General features: G+C 32.5%; 1 protein-coding gene across 12 annotated transcripts; it reads left to right on the plus strand.

Annotated features, from left to right (window-relative positions):
* Positions 1 to 633: 633 nt before the first annotated feature.
* LOC7477765 (sterol 3-beta-glucosyltransferase UGT80A2) lies at positions 634 to 14,047 on the plus strand. Of its 12 annotated transcripts, none has more exons than XM_024596506.2 (15): positions 643 to 1,072; positions 1,189 to 1,260; positions 1,692 to 1,785; positions 1,914 to 2,056; positions 2,186 to 2,256; positions 3,830 to 3,911; positions 4,062 to 4,163; positions 4,312 to 4,367; positions 5,649 to 5,683; positions 6,687 to 6,903; positions 7,178 to 7,390; positions 9,169 to 9,228; positions 9,340 to 9,379; positions 10,771 to 10,992; positions 11,497 to 12,461. In XM_024596506.2, the coding sequence occupies exons 1-15, from the start codon at positions 992 to 994 to the stop codon at positions 11,500 to 11,502; spliced, it is 1,494 nt and encodes a 497-aa protein (XP_024452274.2). In that variant the 5' UTR covers positions 643 to 991; the 3' UTR covers positions 11,503 to 12,461. The 12 variants fall into 12 exon arrangements, 9 of the variants coding, with proteins under 9 accessions (XP_024452275.2, XP_002303168.4, XP_024452274.2 ...); XM_052451719.1 differs by lacking the exon at positions 11,497 to 12,461 and adding an exon at positions 13,677 to 14,047 and having other exon boundaries at positions 645 to 1,072; positions 1,158 to 1,260; XM_052451717.1 differs by lacking the exons at positions 9,340 to 9,379; positions 11,497 to 12,461 and adding exons at positions 9,835 to 9,874; positions 13,677 to 14,047 and having other exon boundaries at positions 647 to 1,072.
* The last annotated feature ends 1,432 nt before the right edge of the window (positions 14,048 to 15,479 follow it).

A 15,479-nucleotide genomic window follows, 5' to 3' on the forward strand; every position in this document is an offset into this window, starting at 1 on the left:
TGAAATTCAGCCTTTCTTGACGGGTCAAACATAATTAATTTGAGACTAAAACTAGATCGAGTTGAAAAAAAAAAAAAAAAACTTAATATAATCCGGTGATAAGTCCTGGAGATTAAAAATTTAATTGCATTTTTTTTATTAAAGCAATATTATTTTAATTTTTTTTAAATTAACCTGATTAAAATTTGGAATTCAAATCTTGAATCGGGTAGGCCATTAACCAGGATCTAAAAACTATAATGAATTCCATTAGGTTGTGGAGAAATTGAAAATTTGATAAAAGTTAAGAGTTAAATTAATACAAACTACAGTCAAACAATTCAAAGAATTGCAATTTATTTATACGATGGTGAAAATTGATTTTCCAGAGGAAATATATAAGCAGTTTGAAATGATGTTTCTCATAAATTTAATTTTTTAAAAAAGAAAAATTTATATTATTTTAATATATTTTTAAATAAAAATATTTTAAAAAACAATAATTATTACTCTCGAATATCATTATAATAGTTGAATCTCGTGAAGTCTAATTAAACTCAAATCCCCACTTGAATCATACGATTTATCAATCCAAATCCAAAGTCAATCCAAATTATTTTAAATAGACTTGATTACATTTGAATTACCCTACTGCTAATAATTTGAGTAATCCAATGGATTAACTTGAGATATAGTTGACTCACTGAGTCAATCAAAACCTAATTGATTGAAACAAACTCAAGTGATACTTGATTATATTTGGTTAAATTATTTTTTTGAACTTTTTTTTTTTAGAATGATATCGTTGCTTTCTTTCTTTTTATTATTTTTTTAATCGAAGTCGACATTGTTTTAGGATTGACATTGATTGACCCGACAACCTTAATCGGGTGCGGGTCTGACAGCCGCGGCACCATCTTGGTTTCATGGGCTTGTACCATTATTTCCATATAGTATATAAACGAAATGCCCGAGCTTATGACACGCTCTGTCTGTGACTGGGAGTAAAATAATGGGACCTGAGACAGAGAACAGGAAGCCAGTGGCTGTGTTCATGGCTTTTGGTACGAAGGGCGATGTTTACCCTCTCTCTGTAAGTACTTCTTCTTCCAATGGGATTGCTAAAATATCTCCTCTTTTTTTTTTTTTTCTCTTTCCAGTTGAGTTGAAAAATCAAGAATTTGTTGTGTTTTCTTGTTCTTGTTTCAGGCTATTGCCGCTGCTTTTGCTAGTGATCAGAAACAATACCGTGTGGTTCTAGTAACACATTCAGCACATCAGGTTTGCATTGAAATCCTCCTCATCCTCTTTGGTTTATTGCTTACTAAATACCCTGCCAGTAATCAAAATCAACCATGCATTCTAGAAACAATACTTTATATAGTGTGTTCCTTAGGCCATCTTGTTTGCAAGTCGAAGAAACCTTTTTCGAGGGTAGCCCTAACTTGTGTGTGGACTGCCTAGATTGAAAAGTCGTTTTTGAGTTTGCCCTTAGGAAGAAATCAGCCCTATAAAATTGCAAGGTGTTATTCTGATTTAACTAAATATAGAACTGTGCTGTTCTTTTGTTTCATTTTCTTTCGTCCCTAGGAATTTTGGGTTCATGTGAATATTCCGTTTCTTTCTCTTTCTCTTTTTTTTTTTTTTTTTTTACTGATAATTTTTGTTTGTACAAGACCTGCTGATGTTATAAAATGTTGGGTTTCTTGCAGAACTTAAGCTCTCACTTGGAAGAAAGACATGTTACGTTTTTAGGAATCAATTCACTGCCTGTTCTTTCTGTTTGCGACAATTATGGTGGTTCAGGTTCTAATATCAATGGTTATGCAATCTTTGCAGTATGTAAGAAGGCAAATCTTGTGGGAATGGGATTAGTTTTATTTTTACATTGAATTAACTAACCACTCTGCTGTAATGGACCATTTCTTTAATAGGATCACAGGAGTTAGCTTTTTCACAACAAAAAATGATAGCCACAAGAGAGCACAGACAAGAATGCTATTCAGCAGTTGAAGGGATTTTTGGACATGGTCCAACCATGGAGGGTGATTTTATCTTGATAAATTTTTTTGCATTGGTATTTCTTGGAAATTCTGGTCCATAGAAGCTCTTCTGATACATTGAAAATATAGCCTGGATTTATATGGCTTTCTTGATGAAAGTATCAACCTAATAAAGGAAAAATTTGCTTTGCATTCTGGTACAGGAAGGGTGGAGCCTTGCAGAACTTTTTCATATCCGTTGTGTGGTAGCTGCTCCATATGTTGTTCCATACAGGTGGTGATATTTTCTCTGAATTCTCTATTTCTTAATGACTTGCCAATCATAGTATTGAAGGACATTTTGTGTTTGGTTTTTCTCCAGTGTGCTATTATTATGTATAGGCACGCATAATAATTTAAGTAACACAGATACAGTTATAAAAATGTATGCGTATATGGCAGTGGATTATGTGAATGTAGAATTTATTTTTATTAAATGACATTTGAATAAATTGTTCCTCAATGTTATTTATCCATATAGAGAAAAGAGAAGAGGATATACATGTATATCTATAATGTAATTTGAATTGTTGGGTACATGCATGATTCATGAAATAGCAACAAAAGCTATTATAGATATAAGTGGGAAAATCGACAACCAAACAGTTCAAGCTTTTCATCAAGCACAGGTTTCAATCATATGCTGGTGGCTCCAAAAGCCAAGCAGGTGTAGGGTGTGACTAGAAGTTGGTACAGGATAACTAACAATAAGGATGTGCGAGCTTCCACTCAAGGGAAATGAATCTTAGAGTGGTCATTATATCATACGGAATGCCACATTAGCAGGAGACTTCTAGAGTATTTTTGTTTGCCCAAAGTCATATATTGAAGGAATAGAAAGAAAGTTGAATACAGGTATATGCGGGAATACTAATAACCCATTGTCTTAAGCACTTGTATTTAGATAATGTGTTAATATTTAGTTACTTGCAACATTTTGTGCTACTTGATTAGTTGATTTTGCTGACTTAGTTGTCCTAAATAAATGTCCCAAACCAAGCATTGAATATGCATTAGATGTTATCTGAAGTGGTTGATTAATCACGAGAAATTTCATCCTTTCTGTATGCATTTTTCTTGAGATTATTGTTAGGACTCCCTTTGCCAATAATTCTCCACATATGACGTGGTTACTAATTCATACAAAATTTTACAATGCGACTTTTGGATTTATGCAAAAACTATTCATGTAAAATTCATAATAGTCATGCTTGGTTCAGTAAGCGAGACTACACGAAGTTCACAAATGCCACAGCAGTTTCTCAAAGCATATTGTAGATATACCACTAATGATATTGAATATTAATACTTTTCATCTGTAATGTATGTCAAATTATAATTTTATAGATGAAAAATTTGGTGACCAGATATCTGAAGATCTAAAGTTGCCTAGTTGTTGGTTCTTTATGTCTATGCTTGCCCTGTTATGTAGTTGCTTACTGTTTTTATCTGCTTCTAACTTAAGGACTGCATCCCATTTGTCTAGAACTAAAATTATCAGGTTACAATGGACAATGGTTATTCTTGTCCTTTGTGTTTTGGTAGTCACATAAACGTGTTTTGTGGAATTTGATGTCTGGCACCAGGCATGGTTGCTTCTTTGTCAACCTTGGAATCTTTGGAAATTCATGGAAACGATCATGGAAACCTTCAGTTTCCTGTCTTTTTCCACATTTTCCCCACTTTTTAATGCAAATTCTCATAATATCTTGTTCAGTAGTTTTGCTGTAAGATGTGCATATCTAGATAGTTTATTTTGTTGTTAAATTTTTCCAATGTATGGTTGACTCTTTTTGTGTGCTTTTCAGTGCACCTTCCTTATTTGAGAGTCACTTTAGAAGAGAGCATCCTCTTTTATATAAATATCTCCAAGAAGCTGACAGTAATCAGGTGCTTTGTACTCCTCATGTAGAACCATTTTCTTACTTGTATAGCAACAGCATAATGTAGGTCTTTGTCTCTTGCTTTCTCCTATTATGTTTAAATAGGTTTATGATGTGCAGCTTGTATACAAACTTTCTAACCTTTTTATGATCACAGGTTTCCTGGAAAGATGTGGCTCATTGGATGTGGCCACTTTTTACCGAAAACTGGGGATCATGGAGAAGTGATGATTTGTATCTGAGTCCTTGCCCTTTCACTGTTGGTGATTTTGGATATAAGATTTCCTTTTTTTCATGGAATGAAATTTATGATTGCCACCTCCTGCATGTACATTGATTTTATGATGCATTGTTACTTTGTTGTTAGGGTATATTTAAACTCATTAAATTTCTTATACTGAATCCAGGATCCAGTAACAGAGCTTCCCACTTGGCATGATAGGCCACCGTCTCCCCTACTGCTGTAAGTTGCATTTTCTTTTTCTACCAAAAACAACCGCATAACCTAATTCTTTATTATGATTACAAGCAAAGCAAAAGGATGATTGAGCCATTGTGGCACAGCTAATGAATTTAGATGGTTAGCAAAAGGTTTTATTTCCATGGCATTCAAAACTCCCCGTGAAAGTAGAAATGGATTATTTTAAATGATTTATGAATGAATTCCCATGTCTGGCTAGAACAAATGAAGTAAAAGTGATTTGAGCCAAAGGAAAAGGAAAAGAAAAAAGAAAAGCATACAAAGTAAACATTATCTGCCATTATCTAGGTTGAATTGGCACCATTTTCTCATGCTTTAAATCTAACTAAGAATGACACCAAAATCTCATGATTCATATGCATTCTGTCTTCTTCTTCTTCTTCTTCTTTTTTAAAAAAAATTATTGGATGGGTTAATTAAAAGTTGAACACATTAACCTGTATTTCCATCTCTTTGATTTTTTTGAGTAAATTACAATAACCTCTTGAAACATCATGAAATTACAGGCATTACAGAAGAGTTTAATGATTTCCCAAAAAGCTTCTCCAAGTTTAAGAAAATACTACAAAACACTATGTATGCCCCAAATGCCTCTAGTTATACTAAAATGCCAACATTGAATTGAAATTTAGTGTTTGTTCATACATTAGCTATTTTAAATACTTTGATACTATATTTTCAATTTTAGTTAATGAAAATTACTTATTGAATAAAAAATTCATTAGGATGATAATTCTAATCATGTTATTAATGTTTTTTTCCCCTAAAAAAACAACCCATTCGGTCAATATGCTTTTAATTTGTTTGATATTGGTTTTAAATTCGAATAAAAACTGTATTGTACTATGCGTTTGAATATCATCAAGTTTTTTCTTCATATATATTCATATGTTTTTTTGGTTAGGAGCCAATAGTTTTTTTTTTTTTATAAATTGAACATAAATTCATAAATATTTAAATGCATATTTTAAGAATATCAATAGATGTTTTGTCTTGATGAATTGTTTGATTTTTTTAAAATGATATTTTTATTAATCTGTGAAGTCATAATATCAAAATAATTCAAATAGCTATGTTGAAACAAAATGTAACTTGAAACTTGTAAGGTTGTTTTGGGTATAAATGGGGGTATTTTGGTTATAAAGTGTTTCTATAGTATTGCTTAAAATGGGGTATATAGTCAAATCACCAAGCTTTTGGGTTTAGCTTGTATTTGGACGTTACCTAAAGGAAATTTTTGAACTTATTTTGTTTTTGCAATAGGTATGGATTTAGCAAAGATATTGTTGAATGTCCAGGTAATCTCATTCTTTTGCTCCTTTAACATGAAAATTTTACTTTATGTGTTCCCTCCTCTCCTCTGCTTTCATTTTCTTTTTTCATTCAAATGACTGTAGACTTTGTGTTTTGATGACCATCATAACCTTATTGCATGTGAAATTTCCATGGCAGTTTATAATCCATATTTTTTGCTTCTCATTTTTCTATACAAAGAGGTTATTGTATATTACTCATTGTCTTTGTTATCCTTGTTAATTGTGAGAAACATTTAAGCACATCAAGGCTTTATCCTATTATGTGAATCCCAATGTTTCTACTATATGTTTGATGACTCTCCGAGCAATTCCAATAGGTTTAAGATTTAGCCTAGGCTTGGACCATGGCTGACGCATCATCCACTATCATCTTTTCTGACAAATCTTGCTTATTTTTGGAGAAACTCACCAAATTTCAATCACATTTGCAGGCCACAACGTAAAACCATATTTTTCAGCTTATTTTATTTTATTTTATAAAAAACACAAGAAAATACTACCCTCAACCTTGTAAGCATAAATCTAACCTTAAAACACATTTTTAAGCAACAAATCAACACAAAATTTCAATGTAAAGTTTATGTATCTAAAAGTTCAATCCATATCTCTCAAATGTTGTGATGAAATTATATAATTTTGGTATCTATGGATTTCTTTCGATAAGAGCTTTCATTTGATGGTGATATTGGCTGGTTTTACGACCAAATTTTATCCATCCAAAATTTTCTCTCTTCTTAATATCTTTCCAATTTTTAAAATGTTAGTGTTTTTATGTTAAAATAAGCCAAGTTTACAGCACTTGGGTATTGTTACTTTGCGGAATAAGCATACTACAATTGAAAGTTGAGGGGCTTAATTGAACTGTTTCATAGATGAAGAAAGTTGTACAATTGTACAAGGGTATTGTCAACTGTCAATGAGATGATCATGTGATTGATGTTGTGCTTCCCCATTTCCATTATCACTAATAATAGCATGTTAACAGATTATTGGCCATCAAATGTCCATGTTTGTGGGTTTTGGTTTCTTCCTACTGAATGGCAGTTTTCATGTAAGAAATGCCAAGAAATTTCAGAACTTTCTTATCCTGGAGATTTGAGGACAAAAGATGAAGTGTGTTCAGCTCATGTCAAGTTACAATGTTTTCTGATAAATCCAGCATCAACACCTCCTGTTTTCATAGGACTAAGTTCTATTGGAAGGTAGGTTCGTTGCTTTTTTGTTTATGGACTATTTATGTTACAACATTTTGGTATGCTCATCTCTTCCTTGAATTTTTTCTTAAACTTAACAATCGCAATGTTAGGTTGAAAGAATATGGTTAATTGGCTATAACATCAACATCATGTGAACATTGTAAGCCTAGCATGGATGTCAATTTTGTTTTTGAATAGACCTCTTTTAGTTTATTTCATTCACTTGTTTAAATTGTCAATGGTGATCTTTTCTTGAACCGTGTTTCACTTTTGTTTACAGCATGGGCTTCTTGAGGAACCCTCAAACATTTCTTCAGGTAATTCAAACTGTCCTGGAGATCACAAATTTCAGATTCATCCTTTTTACTGCTAGCTATGAACCTTTGGATGAAGCTGTCGAAGTTATTGCCACTGACTCGTCACATTTTGATAAAAGAAAGTACCTTGAAGAGGGAATCTGTCTCTTTGATAACCGCCTCTTTTGCTTTCCTAAGTGAGTATATATCTTGATCCCTTGAAGCATCATATTTAAATAAAAACAGTAACTTCTTTGTGCAATGCTATCAAGATGTATAGGCGTGGACATGTGGCAGTAATATCATTTAAATATTTGGGAATAATTTTTTTTTCACACCCCACCATTCTTTTGCGTTATCTAATGTGCCAAAGTGGTTCTTATGTTTATAGCATGACAAATATGATGACATTTGTGTCACAGACCCCTGTGTTTTCAGGGAGATTAAAATTCATTTTAGGTAATGATACATGGGTTTTTCAGACAATGCCCTTATTAACAACTTGTGGAACTTGCACTTCCTAATATGGGTTGTTAGAATTTTTAACTATAAAGAATTAGAAGGTTAAAATTAACCTTTAATAAAACTAGATTAATGTTAAAAACAAAATTGAGATTTTGCAACCATCTGATGTATCCATTATCAACAACAAAACAAAATGGTACGTATCATTTTAAATTGATTTTTCTAACTCTATTAAGTCACCAAATCCACTGTCTGATAACAATTATTTTATTTAACTCTATCATCTAAAAAAAAACGTTGGAAATAAATTTATTTTAACTATATCATGTGTAAAAATTGAAATCACCTATAGATCTAAGAAAGATGACAACTTTAATTTCATAGGTAGATTAAAAAAACACCCTTTATTTAACACATACACTATAATGGTGGTTTTTTGTATTTTATTCCCATATTATCCAAACTAAAAAGAAAAAAAACTGCTATCTGTTAACTGTTCAGTCAAACAGGGAAATCAATCAAATGTGCTCGTGTTTTTATTTTCTTAATGGATAAACAACATAGTACAAAATCTCAATTTTTTTATACAGTACTCTAATATAATTAAAAGTTACTTTTGACCTTTAAAAATTTACAGTTTAATATTGTAACAACTCCTATAATTGGGAAGTGTAACTTCCACAATTCTGAACCTTGCTGTTAGGGCACATGTTAGAAAAGCCCACGATACTTTCATGATAATTTTTGTTGCATATACTATCTTGATTTGGTCACTATGTTAGTTTGGGAATTTGATCATGCATCCTGTACCTGAAAGTTTCTTAGGCCTGCAGCTTTCCTGACATAAATGCAACGCCCTTTAGTGATGGGCATCTGAAACTGAGAATTTGAGCTTTAATAAGCCTCTTGTTGTTGGATCTAGACTTTAATTTTGATGGAAGAGAGCTCTGCTGTAGATTTGAAGGGGAGGGAGAGGTTCTTTTTGAACTTTGTGGGCAAGCACTATCATGTATGCAGAGAGTATTCTAGTATTTAATCCCAACTGAGAGCTCTGCTGGAAATTAGAAATTATTGAAGTAAGAGCAAGATTTTTCATTTTTTCAAAGCAATGAAACCCTTAGGGTAAGTGAAATATTCTGAGGTTTAACATTTATGAAAACATGCAGCATACTACCTTGTTTTCTAGGGTGAATTGCTGAAATTATATTTCTGTGATGCTTATAGAAGTACTTGTGATAGCAATAGACTATATGAGATTGATTTAGCACAATACTACCTACCAACTATAAAAGATTGATTTAGCACAATACTAACTATAAAAGATGATAAAACCATGTAGACGATGCCTTCAAGGAGCATTATTCATTCACTATGCAGAAGAAACACTCTTCTCTTCTCAAATTGAGTACTAGGTGCAAATAGCCTTTAAAACCCTCTTATCATGGCTGCATTAATTGGTGAGGTAATTGTTTTGATTATATGAATGACCCCATTTTATCATGCAAAACAGTATGGTACCTTACCAATGGCTATTTCCAAGATGTGCAGCTGCAATTCATCACGGGGGCAGGTGAGACTCATTATGTTATTTTATTTCATTGAAATATTAATTTCAGCACATGACATGCAGAAGAACTAATTAATTTTTCTTTTTTGTTGCTTCTCTTTGTCTGTAAATTAGTGGATCCACTGCTGCAGCACTACACGCAGGCATCCCACAGGTTTGCTGAATTGCAAACCCTTGCTTTATTTCATTGTTGTAGAACTCAAATAATGTGCGAGTTGTTTTACTCTTCAAAGTTTTTGCTGCGCTGCTTTGGTCAAGGCATGCCAAAATAAATGATATTCTTTACAAGTCAAGAATGAAATTCTGATAAGACTAGCATCATACCACTCTAATGGGACAGCCATGTCCACAGAGAGGAGTAGGATGGAGGCGTACATTATTGGAAGAAATAAGGGTTAAAAAGGGTGTTTTAGCAGAGAGCCATTTGATAAAAAAAATTTGTGAAAACTCTTTGATTAAACCTTTGGTAAGAGAAAGCCAGCCCATGATCAGAAACCTCATTCTAGACTCAGTTCCTGGTGCTTGAGCAGCTCTCTTGACTTTCTGTTATTTGTCATTTACTTTTTTTGCAACTATCCATCAACTGTTAAACAAAACCCTGTAAATTAGTGGATCCACTGCTGCAGCACTACATGCAGGCATCCCACAGGTTTGCCGAATTGCAAACCCTTGCTTTATTTCATTGTTGTAGAACTCAAATAATGTGCGAGTTGCTTTACTCTTCAAATTTTTGCTGCGCTGCTTTGGTCAAGGCATGCCAAAATAAATGATATTCTTTACAAGTCCAGAATGAAATTCTGATAAGACTAGCATAATACCACTCTAATGGGACAGCCATGTCCACAGAGAGGAGTAGGATGGAGGCGTACATTATTGGAAGAAATAAGGGTTAAAAAGGGTGTTTTAGCAGAGAGCCATTTGATAAAAAAAAATTATGGATGAAGGTGAAAACTCTTTGATTAAACCTTTGGTAAGAGAAAGCCAGCCCATGATCAGAAACCTCATTCTAGACTCAGTTCTTGGTGCGTGAGCAGCTCTCCTGACTTTCTGTTATTTGTCATTTACTTTTTTTGCAACTATCCATCAACTGTTAAACAAAACCCTGTAAATGGATTGCAACGCAATATTTTTGTTTGCTTAGAAGCAATCTTCCCTTCTTGTCTGCTCACTCTTCATCTTGATCTTGCTGAATTGGTATCAATGTCTCTCAGCTAGGTTAGACATTTAAGATACAGAGTACTGTTGTTGGTAAGATTTCCTTAGTTTGCCAAAAAGTGTTACTACTTGCTAAACTCTAATATGGTACTGCAATTTTGATACCATACATGCATTAAAAATTATATATGCTTTTCAATGCTGTCAGCTCTCTTAAACAAATCCAATAATTTTGAAATCATTTTTAATCTACCGGAAGATTAATCCATGAAGGGAAAAGAAGCATGACAAGGCTGGTCAAATTTTCTTTTGTGCTTCATCAATGATTATCTTCACTAATCTCTCACCATTTGTCTCTCTCAACCAATTGATTAGAGTGTTAGATGGCAGGTATTATGTCCATTTATACTGGATCAGTTTTATTGGGCTGAGAAGATGTATTGGATTGGAGTTTCCCCAGAACCATTAAACAGAAGCCATTTGATTCCAGATAAACTGGACGATGTGAGCATCAGAATGGCTGCAAAAGTTCTATCAAGGGCCATAAATGATGCCCTGTCTCCAAACATCAAAGCACGTGCTTTGGAAATTGCGGAGAGAATTTCTCTTGAGGTAATGCATGTTCTTCAGTGATTTGATCACATTGCTGGTGAAGTGTTTAAAGAAATTGCATATATTTTAAATCTATAAAGCTATATATCTATGAGTGATAGGGATATATTCTGGGTTTTATACCAAAATCTTCCTGCTCGTATTCTATGCCGCATTAATTCACTTATTGAAAACTTTTACTTCTCAATGATCACATGGTAGTTTCTTTTCCTTTTCTTACCCCCAACCCCCGCCCCCCCCAATCCTATGCCCTAACCTTATATAATGGCTACCAGGACCCTAGTTTTCTCGCAGCACATATGCTCAGAATTTTGGTTTGCTCTTATGAAGATTCTTTTTAGTAGATTTCATTTTAGGTATATTGGTGGACACTTGAGGATACACCAATTATATAGCCCTATATTTTGTCTGCTGAAGTTGGAATCTAAGACCTTGTGGACCATGTCAACTGCATACCATTTGATTTAAAGCCGAAAGATAAATAGTTTTACCATTTCTCTACAGGGTTAAGGGTACATAATGGAAGTGTTCAAAAAGCAGTACCATTTGAAACTGTGGAATTCTCAGTGGCAATAGAAGGGTTTTAGTCTTGAGAAAGCAACTAAAATAGCAATAATTAAGGATCTACACTGATTCAGATATCCTTCCCTTATTAATCTACCGGGTAATGGCTATCAAAAGCTGAATAAGTGATTAAGTTGCCAAACTAGTAGATTGGATGCTCCACAAGAGAGTTTTGGTTGGCACATATGATTTGAGAGTCATTGCTTTCTCTGGTGTACCTTTTTGGCTTTGAAATGTGATCTTGGCTTTTTTACCCTGAAAAGAAATGAGGTGGAACCGGGCATTTTTCTCTGAAAATGTTAGTGTTATATATTTCATCTTTTTCGAAAAGAACCGTTAACAATCATCATAAACGTTGCATATTTTTGTATACAAATGGCTTAAGATTCCTTGCATCATCCTTCTTTGTATGCAATATAATGTTTGGCGTAATTTCACAACACTCTTTTTGTTGTCTCTTTTCAATTTTCATGATTTTGACAACATCCTCCTCTCATTTTTGTGCAATTTACCAGGCTCTCCTTCACTTGAAGGACATTATGGAAAAAATTGAAGAACTTATAGCAATGAGGTTTTATTTGGATTGATTTCAACACCATCTACTTAAATGGCTTTTAAAATTTTTTTAACGTACAAGTGTCTCCTCAAGAATGGTTTAATTGCACACTTAAAAAGTCTGAAATCAATCTTGAATATTTTGAAAAATTCTTGAAATTTGTTCATGGTGTTTACGCTGAGATTTTTTTTTCATGGAAACTAGAGCTCTTTGCATGGCCTAAATAAGGCATCGTTTGTTTTCACGGCTGGGCTGTGCTTTAAAAAAAAAATTAAATTTTTTAAAATTTTTTTTTTGAATTAATTTGATGTGTTCATATAAAAAATAAATATTATTAAAAATAAAAAAATATTATTTAAATATATTTTAAAAAAACAATCGCTATCATAATACTATCTAAACTTGTACTGTTTATAGCTGCAAGAATTTGATGAGTTGTTCTTTTCTCCTTTTTTTTTTTTTTTGGGTCTCTTTTCCTTGGATTTTTCAAATTCATGCATGCTTTGGATAATCAAATACGTGGATGCGCACCTGGATGAATAACGTATTGATGAGCTGGATTGCTATAGGTCTTGACTTGGTGCTAGTCTTGACTTGGTGCTAATGTTTTTGGCTGACGGCATGACCCTCCCTGGGTTGTTGGGTTGAATTTGTTTCGATGTGAATTGTTGTTATAATTGTTTTTTAAAGTGTTTTTTATTTAAAAATATATTAAAATAATATTTTTTATTTTTTAAAAATTATTTTTGATATCAACGTATTAAAATTATCTAAAAATACATAAAAAAAATTAATTTAAAAAAAATTAATTTTTTTAAAAATATTTTTAAAATATATAAAAAAAATAGATTCTATGAACAGGGAGAAATGGAAGACTCCCAATTTACAAGTTCTTTTTTGCTCTTTGAATTTCCTATCCTAAAAAGGAAAAAGTGTGGGGTCGGAATCATGGGGCCCTTCCAACCTAAGAGAACAATGAGTAAAGACTGTGGTCCTCTCCAATGTCACCACAGCATGCAAATTGCTTTAACATCTAAGCTATATCCCAAGCAGGAACCTGAAGACATCACTCAGTTAACCCCTTCTACACGCTTGCAAATTGGTTCAGACCATTTCTTAATTCCCGTGGCTGTAGATTAGCGATAGTTGGGATCTCCAACTGCTGATAGACTGTTGATGAGTTGTGGATTTGTCTCCAGACAGAGACAAGCTCCGCAATTCACACATTTGGCATTTATCAGACCTGCTGCCTGTACTCTGTCCACTAATCCTTTAGGTAGCGTTGGATGCTGGGGACAGGGACAGCAGGTATGAGACAGTGTGAGACAAACCAAACACATCCCACTTCTGTCTCGTACCTGTCCTAGCATCTTGTACTCCGAACCAAAGGCTAACTAAACTGAATGCTCTCTAACTGTGTGTGTTTTTGCTCTCTCAACTATTGCGAATGTTGTGTCAAGTATGAAAACTTCTCACACGTTAACCTCCTTATTCTGAATGAAGTGCTGAAATCCAAGTTTTACCTTAAGATTTAATTTTTTTTTTTTTTTTTGCCAACTTGCAGGATGGAGTCATGGAAGCCGTAAAGATCCTTAAACAAGAGATGAATTGTTCGTGTTAAAAAAGCTTTCAGGTTTGAGTTCTCCAAAATCTCAAAATCTTCTGTTCTCTGTGACTGAATGAGCTTCTGCTGTAGATGTTTGGTGGAGTTAGATTTACAGTGCCTGACTGGTTTAAGACTGCTATATGTACAGTTTAACTTATAACTTACAGTAGCCTTAAAGGTATGAGCTTTGAGACGGAAGAAAACTGTAGCCACACACAAGAAAGCACTGAATAAAAATTCACTAACAGTTCCTTTTAGATAGGTTGGAGCTTCCGTTAATGGTAAAAAAAAAAATCAAAAATCATAATAACAAATTTATTTTTTATTCAGTGCTTTTTTTATTAATGACTGTGGACAAATACTTTTTTCTTTTACAAAAAATATTTTATATCTAACGTGTTTTTGTATATACAAAAAATTCCAAGATCAAATAAAAAAAATCATGCATATATATAATCAAATAAATTGAGAACTATGTGTTAATAAAAAAAAATCATTAACAATAACTAAAAATAAAACTAGAAAAAAATCAAGAAACATTTATTGATTAAGATATTTAATCTTAAAAGACACGATATTTACTTGGATGTGTTTATTAAAAAAAATTATTAATTTTTTTTAATTTAATCAAATAATAATAGAAATAGACTTACGCATTAAATTGATTAAATAAAATAAAAGGGAGAAAACTATATTATGCAAGGATGCATATATTACAAATATTATCTGAAAATAAACATGTTTTATTTTAAAAAATAAAGTTAATATATACAAAAAATTAAAAAACAATTATAGATAAATAAGAATAGTCTTTTTAAAAATCAAATACACACAACAACATTGAAAAAATCTATATCTAAAAAATGTTAAATAAGCGAAAAAGAAAAATCATATAAGAGAGATATCAATTGAAACATAAATTTTAAAAATATATTTTTTTAAAAAGACATGTTAATAGCAAAGGTGTTGTGGCTTAACTCCTCATACAAGTGATTCGAGCCATAGATTCAAACGAGTTCAATAATATATATATATATATATATATATATATATATATATATATATATATATATATAAAAGGTAAAAAAAAAAAACCCAGGCTCATGGACTTATGGACCAGCACGCCTAGGCCACTGTAATGAAAAACCTAGCCGCGTAGGTAGGCCTACAAGCTCAGGTCTACAGGTCTGAGCTTGGTTTTTTCTTAATTTTTTAAAGGGGTGAATAACTTGGTGTCAACCCTTATTTTTTGAGGAAAAAAAAAAACAGGCAATGCAGATGACATGTCATCTACAAGCCAATATTTCACCCACTACTATAGTGGCTAAAAAATCAGGCAATGCTTTTTTTTCCAAAAACCTAATTTCTAAGTCATTTCAACCCAAGAACACATTTCTAACCTCTTTAGAACACTTACAAATCAATTCATCAATTCATAATACCTAAAATAGGTCTAAAAAGTAAAATCAAACTAGGTTAGTTTTGATTTTCTCGACTTAGATTTGTTTTTTCTGATAACATTGAGGCTTTTAAGGATCACCATCAATCCCCTTTCATCGCATGAGACTCGTGGACATCAAGAAAAATCATTTTGGTGGCCGGAAATAGCGTTAATGATAATTTTTTCTCTTATCGTTAGAATTCAACAACCCCTCTCTCCCCTTTTTCTAACTAGAAACTAAAAAATAATACAAATGAACTTTTGTATTAAAAGTGAAAATTTAAAACTTAAAGGGACCTATATTGTATAAATTACATTAT

This window comes from Populus trichocarpa, chromosome 3, assembly GCF_000002775.5.
Source record: "Populus trichocarpa isolate Nisqually-1 chromosome 3, P.trichocarpa_v4.1, whole genome shotgun sequence".
In the NCBI taxonomy this organism is placed as follows: Eukaryota; Viridiplantae; Streptophyta; class Magnoliopsida; order Malpighiales; family Salicaceae; genus Populus; species Populus trichocarpa.